Source organism: Impatiens glandulifera, chromosome 7, assembly GCF_907164915.1.
Source record: "Impatiens glandulifera chromosome 7, dImpGla2.1, whole genome shotgun sequence".
In the NCBI taxonomy this organism is placed as follows: Eukaryota; Viridiplantae; Streptophyta; class Magnoliopsida; order Ericales; family Balsaminaceae; genus Impatiens; species Impatiens glandulifera.
Window position 1 is genome coordinate 43,431,985 of NC_061868.1, and position 10,279 is coordinate 43,442,263.

Below are 10,279 nucleotides of genomic sequence, written 5' to 3' on the forward strand. Positions count from 1 at the left end.
AATTTCTTTTAGCTATCCAATTTAGACAGCCGAGCAAACCAATTCAGCAAGCTCCATTTTTTTTTTTCAGCTATCCAAAAATAAACCGTTAGTTATTATTTTTACAGAGCTAGTTGTGAATGTGTGGGCATATCATAGTGCGAGGCGAATGGTGTATGTGAATCCGAAAACAGGTATGATGCAAGAACAACACGCACTTAAGAACCGGAGGGGTCAGATGTGGGTGAAGTGGTTCTCGTACGCAACACTCAAGGGCCGGCATGGATGAGGATCTAGCCGAACAAGCGGATTCAGAAGGGCCTTCAATTCTTCTAGAAGGTGGCTATGGCCATCTCGGCAGGTGAGGTTTTTTGGCAGGGAATGTATGAAAAGGAAAGGAAAGGAATCTGGTGGAGAATGTAGAGAAAGAGAAGAGAAGAGAAGAGAAGAGAAGAGAAGAGAAGAGAAGAGAAGAGAAGAGAAGAGAAGAGAAGAGAAGAGAAGGAAACAGAGTAGGGATAAGTTAGAAAAAAGAATGAGAAGGAAACATAGGCAGAAGACGATTGAAAAGTATGTTAAGCTGAAGGCGAGGAAGAACAAGAAGTTTCGGTCTTGAACTCGAATTCAAACAAAAACACAAACAAGACTACACAAATATATAGGTGATATTGTTTGTTTAGTTGGGTTTCTTTCTTTTCCTGGGGAAGAAATTAATGTTTTAATATTAGAATCTATTCCCAATACAATTTTCTATTTTTTTTTTTTTTTTTTTTTTTTTTTTTTTGGGGGTTTGTGGGTATTTTTTTTTTTTTTTTTATTATAATGTATGTATCCTTTCCATGACCAAATCAAATGTATACCGATTTCAATGTCTATTACTTGGATTGATTTTAGATAAAAAAAATATATATTTTGTATTTAATATATTAAAATTATTCGAATTGCCACTTACTTCAAATCGCGTTAATTAATTTTAAAAGTTTTAAGTTAAAAAATAGTAATTATATAATTAAATATTTTATTACTTAAAAATTTATAAAATTAATTAAGAAAATGATAATAAGTAAAAAAATGATCCTTATAAAAGTTATACTTACCAAATTAATTATATTAATTTTCTTGCCATGTATAGATCTAGATTAATTTTATATGTTCAAACATAGTTTATTCATATGTTATTTCCTTGACAACAAGATGACTGACTATCTTTGTGTGTAATTTGACAATAGACACTATTATTATTATGTGAACTATTATTATTATTATTATTATTATTATTATTATTATTATTATTATTATTATTATGTGAAGATGTATCCATCTTTAACGAAAAGTTGACCTATTTTTTTTTTAAAAAAAAAACACATGTGTACTAAGTAAACAAATTAGAACGAAGACATGGACATGGACATGAACTAGGGAGTATACTTATTAAATAGTTTTTTGAATTTTACATGCGTACGATAAATCTGAAAATTAAGTGATGAATGAGTTCAAGTATATGAAAAAACAAATGTCGGATAAAAATACTTAAATAAATTATGGAATGTCGGGAAAGTAGCTTACGAATTAAACCAGAATTTATAGTTTAATTTGAGCTGAGTTTAACTAATTAAGTGATGTTAAGTATGAAGTTAGATTAAGTACTGAAAAATTGTGTTATCAAATTAACCCCAGTAACTTACTACCTATAAACATGTTAGTGATTTGCTGTTGACTTCATTACACTGATGCGGAATTTAAAATATTATTATTATATAAATAAAACTAAAACAAAACCGGACCGGAAAAGGTTGTTCTTCTTCAAGCGCGAAAACATACTTCTTCTTCTTCTTCCTGGTGAAAAAGCGAAAAAGAGAATAAACAGCTTCTGTCTTCTTTTGTTCCCGGGAACTAGGGTTTGTTTGTTAATGGGGAATGTATGGTCTAGGATTTGGGGGATTGGGAGTTTAATTTCAAGGATTCGGTATAATCCAACTCCAACCACCACAATGCATGTTTGGGGGCATCCTTCCGATAACAATGTTTACTACATTAGATATTTTCTGAGTTTGAAAACGATTCAAGTAAATTTTCATCCCACATATAAGATCCCGACACCCTGCATCATGACAGGGGAAGATTTAATTGGAGGAAATCTGGAGGAAGTCTTAGCCTACGTTGAGGGTAAGTTTCCTCTCCCGGAGCTGCTGCCTAGAAGCCAACTTTACGATCGCAAAGAAGGTGAATGGAAGTTGATTTTTAAAATAACTTCAATGCATCATACTAGCATTCAATTCCATTTGCAATCCATCATTACCTGCACATGCGAGCTGCTGATGCATGTAGGTGACCACCGACAGAGGAGGAAGGCAATTCTCTCTTTGAAAGTTACAAAACTGTGTTTGTCATTTAAATCACTAATACAGATACTCCAGGAGCATGCCACCATTGAAGATTCCATCATCTTTCCATTTCTGCGTTCCTCCGATGAAGGTAAGGCATCCTTTTTTTTACCATTATTAAGAAAACCCAATAAATAATATGTCTCTAACCCTTTTTTTTTTATTTCCAACAGAGCTTGAGCTTCCTGAATTGTTAATGCAACAGCATCTGTCTCATGTGCCTCTACACTATGGGATTGATACAGACATAGACTCTCTTCAATCCATGATTCTCGGCTCGACCACTTATGTACAAAAACTTGTTGGGATTTTTTCTAGACTCCAGACACTTCAGGTATCCATAGATTTAATTGATCAGGCTGTTCTGTTTTTTTTTGTTTTGTTTTGTTTTCCATTATTACAGGTATCTCTGGTCATAGAATAGATGTTAGATATGAAATCAGAATAAATCTCTAGTCATAGGATAGATGTTTGATATGAAATCAGAATAAATCTCTAGTCACACATAGGATAAATGTTAGATATGAAATCAGAACAAATCAAATGAAAAGTCACTATTCTAGATGAATCAGCTATAAATAGCCATAAAACAAATAAATAATCAAACCGAAATAAAAGTTTAACCATAACCACTAATACTGAATCTTTTGGGCTGCTAAACGTATACTTCGTCATTTAAACTACCATTCAGAAAACCGTTTTTCACATCCATTTGAATGATACTATTTTGAGCTGCCATTGCTATTACCATCCTAATTGTATTCCATCTTGCAACAGAGGCAAATACCTCTGTATAATCAATTCCATATTATTGAGAAGTCTGGCATTTAACTTGTCAATATCACCACACTCATTGAGCTTTGTCTTAAAAATCTATTTAACTTCAATGCTTTTAGCTCCTCAAGGCAGAACCATTAGTGTCCAAGTATCATTTTTTTCTATGGAAGATATTTCTACATCCATTTTGAATTATAAGTTGCTTCTATTCTATGTGAGAATACATAACAATCTCTTCTCCATCTTCATATATTTCACAGTCACTAGTTACTATTTAGTCTTCTGTTTCTTTTAGTTGTTGGTTGTTGGGCTGACTGTTTTAGATGGTTCATCAATAATTGACATATACCAGTTTGTTTAATTGTAGAAGCTAGAAATTGTATCAGTGTGTATAATTTCTAAGTCTAAGAAAAACATATTTTGACTTGCAGAACTCATTGGAGGAACATTTTCTAGAGGAAGAAAAGGTGTTAAATGTTTTGATGGAATCTGCTGAGATAACGTGCAAGAAGAATCATCAAAGGGTCCTGACAGTGGAAGAGTGTCTGAAGATAATGGTCCAAACCCATTCAAACTATTTTATATTTTTCCTGCAGGGCCTAAGTCCGAGAGAGAGACTAGAATACTTGGACTTAATTTTAGTGCTGACCGATCATGATCTCTCGAAATCGATCTTCAGTTCTCTGTTTCCGTAGACACCCCCCTCCCCGATGAACACATTACTCTGTTTTTTCATATTGCTGTTGAAAATGTTCATGACTTAAACAATACCCACATTTATAAATAATAGCAGCCTACTACTTCATGTCTATCTACTATCTTGTTGGATTTTGTCTTGTGTTTGTGGATTCTTGCATAGAAGGTAGAAGAACCATGACAGAGTATTTGCTGATGTATCCTTGCCAACAATCATGAAGTTGAGAATTATGTCACTTAAGTATCGATCATTCATCTCCTCAGGTTCCTCTCTTGCCCGCATCCAGAAATCTCGATAGCATATCCTCTTTAACCTTGTACCCACCAAAGATCAGTAGTAAAGTTTAACATTTTTTTCAAGAATGGAATGAAATGAAAGATGAAAAGTTTGTCAAGAACTAACTGCTGGATTATCATTTTGTTGATGTTTCCTCTTTGTAGTGATGAGATTGTTCACAAAATCATTGATGACTTTGACTTTTTTCTTGAGTGATGCTTCTGAGGAAATGTTGAAAAACCTTTTAAGTTTCCGAAATGGATCAACATAACGCCAATAAGTTAATTCATTAACATCATCAAACGCTTTCATGAATGTACTCCCTTCTTTGCTTGTTCCCTCCATACAATTCAACTCTACACTAAATCCCACTTTGAATATCGAATCCAACGTGCTTCACATAAGCAGACCCTGCACTCATTTGTTACAGTCATTCAAAGTTTCATAACAAACTGTATGGTGGTTCCTTACCTGCATATGAAAGAGCTTGTTTTCCACAGAGAGCCGATCAAGAATTGCAACAAGTTTGGAGCCGTTTCTTCTGATTCGAAGCTGGCAAGCTTCCTCTGTTGACGCCACTTGTCTCCATCAACTGCGAAGATACCTTCTCCGAATAAATCCTTGGTTATCTCTTGATTGTACTGGCCTTTGGAGTAATTAGCGAAGTTGGTTTTGAGTATGTGTTGGACGTTTCTTGGATCACTTTCGCCGGTAGATAACAGTCTGAAAGTAGCATACTTCCGGGCATCCTCTGTTTGGCGATCATATAGATTCTTGAAGTAAAGGAGCTGATGGAATACTGTACCGATTACAGGAGGGTATTTAGGATTTCTGATTGATTTGCCGATGAAGACTTTTATTAGAAGAGATGATATAAGGATAAGGATGATAGCAGTAGGATTGTTGATATTATGATCAGAATTGGATTCAGGAAATCCATCGGCTGGCTGGCTGGCTTATGTTGAGAATAATACAGAGTTTTTTCATTTGCTTATTCTCTATTTAATGTAAACATCTTTGTAGTTGCAGAAGACAAGTAATACAAACAAAGTTAGATATAAACAAAAATACATTTCGATAGTATTATAGAATTTCCATTTAGACAAAACATAGTCTATGTCATATTAAATATCACTCTCTACCATAAATCTCATCATCAGGATAACGTGTAATTCACTTTGCTTTTTTTTTTTTTTTTTCATATGTGAAATTGATTTGTATTGTTTGGTAAGCTGGAACTGATAATAATGGTTAAAATTGTAAAAAACAGATAAATATCAATATAACATATAACTTAAGAATAAATTGAATATAACTACTTAGGAATTTTTTGAATTGGATGACAACTGTTTGGTTATAATTTAATTAAGAATAATAAGCCGGTCATCCAAACCCATAACTGTATATTTAATTTTTAATTAAAAAAAAAAAAATTCCAATATATTTGATTTAGGGGTACCTGACCTGATTAGAATGCAACTAAGTGACTCTGGCATATATATTTTTTTTAATCTTACTTAAGTAGTAGGATACCGGATTTTAATGCTTGTTTTTAAGAGTATGTAAATTTACATCTGTTTATAAATAATTAAATATTCAAATTAAAGTTTTATAAACCTTTCAAAACATAATTATTCAAAAATATTTTTAAAATAAATAAATACACTGTGAACAAAATAAACACATGACAATTGGGTCCAATTTTGTGCTGACAATGGTCATACAAATATATATATATATATATATATATTAACGAGAAATTTGACGAAATGACCCTAAAGATTGAAGTATTTGCATCCGTGGTCACCCGATAATTTAAATTGATATGGTGACCACTTTATTTTTTTTGGACGAAAATACCCTCTTCGCGTCATGCGAAGGACTTCGCGTTTTGCGAGATGAATTTGGATTTTGTATAAATACTCAAAATTTTCATTTCCTTTCTCTCTCTTCTCTCCTTACTCTTATTCTCTCTTTCACGGCGACTGTTACGGCGGCGGCGGCCGAACACATCATACAGATAATAAACCATAACCCTAAATCGATTTATGCTCATCATACAGATTTATGTTCTTATTTCCATGATCTTCATTTCAAACCCTAACCCTAACCCTAAATCGATTTATGTTCATGTTTCACTTCTTATACACTTCAAATTATGTTTTTGCATGTTGTTTTTTAAGTTTATAATGATAACTAGAATTCATTGGGTGGTTATTTATCCTCATTTGGTATGTTGCTTAAACGATTATTTTATATACAAATCTGAAATAAGTTACGTAAAAACAAAATCTCATCTTCTCGGGACCATAAGACAATATGTGAGTGTATGTTTTGGGTAAATGGACAAGAGTTGGCTTGGATGTTAAGGTGCAAAAAAGTTAGAGAAAGTGAAGAAGGGGGTATTGGCCAAAGAAGAAAAAAGAAACATTGAAGAAGAACTTGCTTTTATAAGGGTTCTTCTATCCATGCCAATGGATATCTATTTACCCAATATGGGGTTATGTTTGGTTAGGTTGCTTTCCTTTATGTTTTCTTTTCTTCAATTTCAATCATCCGACAAAGACTAAAGATGACCATTTCAATCACAAAACAACATATCAATAAATCAAACATTCTATTGAATAATTCACTGTTCAATTGTTTTAATATAGAATGGAATATATCAAATTTTTTCAATGCCCATGTTCTTCTCAACATATACGTACATAAGGCAACACATGAGGAAGGTCTGTCGCGTTACTCGAAGTCTCATCGCGTTACGCGAAGCAGCACGGTCGCAACGTGAAACGGCACGATCGGCACGCGAAATGGCATGGTCGGCACGCGAAGCGGCACAGTCGTCACGCGAAGGCATAGAGTTGTACTTAGATTTGTGTAAAACATCAAATTCGATTTCTATTGTTTTAAGCTGAATGAAGAATGGTTTTCTTTGTTTTGTTTGTTTAAAAACCAGTCACCTGCTCATATTCAGTCATATTTGTCTTTCTTATCTTATCTTAACATTGTTAAAGAATTTCTTTTATCTTGAAAGAAGAAGCCAAAAGATAAATAAAGATAATTAACGTTGAAATTGATTTTATTTTAAAACCATAACTAAAAAAATACAACAAAAAATTCAATATTACAATAATAGTCAGCAACAAAATTGAATCTTCTTTGAAAATTTAACCAAATAAATACAAATTTGTCATGAGTTAAACAGAACAGAAAGTCATGGAATTATTATTACAAGTTACAAATAAGAAGATATGTCAAGAGTTACATGAATAGAAAGTCAGGAGTTACACGATCAAAAAGTTATGAGTTGAAGTCTTCTGATCATTTTCAAAAGAACAAAAATGACATGAATTGAAAAGGAAAACATTCAAACCTCACTATGTCAAATCCAAAATGATCCATCTCTGTTTCGAATGTGGTTTGGTTCACAACTACTATAAATTTAAAAACATTACAAGCGCAAATAGAAAGAACAAAAAAAACTTGTCGAACCTAAAAACACTAAGCCCGGTTAATGTGACAAGAATGGTTAGGGCTAGCTGGATAGCATAACAGGAGACAGACCATCCTTCCTCTTATGAATAATTTCTCGATTTCTTTCACTTGTTTTACTCCATGTGTTTCTCAATAATCGCCCTTCAATGAAGAAATCTTCAAATTGTCATCATCATCCCAGAGAAGGGGAATTTTTCTTTTTACCCGATGATGCAATAACAAACATGAAAGAGACCCATTAGATCATCTTTTTATACATTCTTCATTCAGCTGAAAAATAATAGGAATCGAATTTGATGTTTTACACAAATCTAAGTACAACTCGGTGTCGCTTCGCGTGGCGACGTGCCGACCGTGCCGCTTCGCGTAATGCGATGGGACTTCGCGTAATGCGATGGCTTTCGCGTAACGTGATGTGCCTTCGCTTAACGCGATGTACTTTTGTGTAACGTGATGTGCCTTTGCGTAACGCGAAAAGTGAATCTTCCCTAAAACCGAACCCATATGATCATCGAAAAAGATTATCTGCAAATATCATCATCGACAATATGAACAACGAATAGTAAAACCAATATGAACAATAAAATGAACAAAATATTAATCAATATGAACCAATAAGAACAATAAGAACAAGTTAAATCGATTTAGAGTTAGGGTTTTGAAATGAAGATAATGGAAATAAGAACATAAATTGATTTAGGGTTTTAAAATGAAGAAAATGGAAACATGTTTGGCAACTAAATGAATCAAAATTCCAGTTTAAAAGCTCAAGAATATCAAATTTAAAAAATTCAGATTTTCAAACTAATTTTTTCGCTAGCCTAGTTCTATGATAGAGTTTGACTTCAATCTTTAGGGGTAATGAGTGTGAGGGAGAGACGTGCATGTTGGTGAAGTTTGAGAGGATAAAGACGAGAAAGGAAGAAGATCCAGTTTCTGGAAGGTCGTCGGCGTCGGGCGTTGATCTCCGATGTTCGTCTCGTCTCAACGAAGAAGACGGTCTAAACGACGTCGTTTCATTAAATGAAATGCGCCGTTTGAGATCCGTTGCGTTCCTTCGGTTCGCTAGGGCGTTCCGTTAGCGTCCTGGCTAACGAACGTCTCATGTTCTGTTGTGGCCCAGGTGCATGCGTTCTTGGCTACAACCGGTAGGCGTGGAGTCTTCCTAGGCGCTAGATGGAAATCCACCGTTGATCCGATGGATAGAATTCCTGCTGTAACCAATCTTCTTAGTTTCGGCCACACTAGATGAGTAGTTTTTATTTTTAATATAAGACTTATTTGAAATCAAATTTTTAACTCTTTTTTTCATTTTCCTTCACCAAATTAATATACAAAAATATTTTTGAAAACATAATAAAAATTATGTCCATATTTTTTATTTTTAGGTATTTAGGGGTATATATTTAATTATTTTAAGTAATAAATTATATATAATTTATGTTTAAAATCATAATTAATTTATTTTAACCCTTTTGGGATTTAATTTGGGTAAAAGAAATACAATATTTTTATCTCAAATTATTTTTGAATTTTGAATTAATTTTTATTTAAGATTTTATTATCACTATAATTAATACTAATTTGATTTTATTCTTTCCTTTTGGATTATATTGAATTTTAAAATTTAAAATATTATTTTAAAATAATAAATTGGTGTAGGTAAATTTTTTATAATGACATTTATATTTTAATATATTAAAGTATATATATTAATATATTATATTTTGTTCACTAATATATTAAATTATAATTTATTCACTAGTAATATATATAAATAAAATAGACTAACAAAAATATATATATATATATATATATTATTATTATTTTTTATTTTATAATTAGTTTAGATATAATAATATTTTTATTTTATAATGTTTGAAAATAATCTTTTAAAAAATAAATAAATAAATCACGATAAAAAAAATTATATCTCACCTGGATAAACTGAGATAAAAATTTGTTACTCCAACAGTTTGGTTAGACTTATATTTACAATACACCCAATCAATCAGTAATATAATATGAAAAGGGAAAAAAAGGAGAAAATAATATGGCTTTATATATAACATTAAAGATAATATATATATATATATATATATATATATATATATTATATTTATTTATCTTGTTTTTCTATTTTATAATTAGTTTTAAAATAATTATATTTTTATTTTATGATATTTGAAAATAATCTCGTAAAAATAATTAAATAAAATAAAAAAATATTTTTGTTTTATTTGTGATGAGAAAAAAATTGAAAAATAATTCGAATTTTATATATAAGTCGTCCTATTTTTTTATTTTATTTATTTATTTTTTTTTTATTATTATTATTTTTTTTTTTTTTAAGGAGTGCATTTAACTTTTTTTTTTTCACTTTTACCATAAGTTTCATATTTTAACTTATTAATTTTAACATATTTTCACCTAAGTCTATAAGTATATAACAATAAGTGATTATAATCGTTATCAAACATACTTAATTTTAAATAAGTCATCAATATATATATATATATATATATATATATATATATATATATATATATATATATATAATTTTATTTATAAGTCAAGTTATGAAATACAGTCTTAATCTTTTTTCCTTTAAGTATATTTTAAATAAATTAAGTAAATTTCAATCTAAAAAAAGAATTTTTGTAACTTTAAA

At 31.0% G+C, this 10,279-nt stretch overlaps 2 protein-coding genes across 2 annotated transcripts; one reads left to right on the forward strand and one right to left on the reverse strand.

The window, feature by feature from the left end:
• The first annotated feature begins 1,911 nt into the window (after window positions 1-1,911).
• LOC124944591 lies at window positions 1,912-3,862 on the forward strand. The gene is made up of 3 exons (XM_047484891.1): window positions 1,912-2,454; window positions 2,537-2,697; window positions 3,572-3,862. The coding sequence occupies exons 1-3, from the start codon at window positions 1,971-1,973 to the stop codon at window positions 3,833-3,835; spliced, it is 909 nt and encodes a 302-aa protein (XP_047340847.1). The 5' UTR covers window positions 1,912-1,970; the 3' UTR covers window positions 3,836-3,862.
• Window positions 3,863-4,227: 365 nt separating this feature from the next.
• Window positions 4,228-6,145, reverse strand: LOC124909997 (cytochrome P450 704C1-like). Its single transcript, XM_047450623.1, has 3 exons — window positions 6,076-6,145; window positions 4,585-5,068; window positions 4,228-4,507 (listed from the first exon to the last, which is right to left on the reverse strand). Exons 1-3 carry the CDS (start codon window positions 6,143-6,145, stop codon window positions 4,228-4,230), a joined length of 834 nt encoding a protein of 277 aa, XP_047306579.1.
• Window positions 6,146-10,279: the final 4,134 nt, after the last annotated feature.

Coding starts and splice junctions, on each gene's coding strand:
- LOC124944591 (XM_047484891.1), top strand. CDS start 1,971: ATGCATGTTTGGGGGCATCCTTCCGATAACAATGTTTACTACATTAGA. Junction 2,455..2,536: donor TCTGCGTTCCTCCGATGAAG/GTAAGGCATCCT, acceptor TATTTCCAACAG/AGCTTGAGCTTCCTGAATTG. Junction 2,698..3,571: donor CTAGACTCCAGACACTTCAG/GTATCCATAGAT, acceptor TTTGACTTGCAG/AACTCATTGGAGGAACATTT.
- LOC124909997 (XM_047450623.1), bottom strand. CDS start 6,145: ATGGTTTATTATCTGTATGATGTGTTCGGCCGCCGCCGCCGTAACAGT. Junction 5,069..6,075: donor CCGTGAAAGAGAGAATAAGA/GTAAGGAGAGAA, acceptor TCTCAACATAAG/CCAGCCAGCCAGCCGATGGA. Junction 4,508..4,584: donor ACAAGCTCTTTCATATGCAG/GTAAGGAACCAC, acceptor GCTTATGTGAAG/CACGTTGGATTCGATATTCA.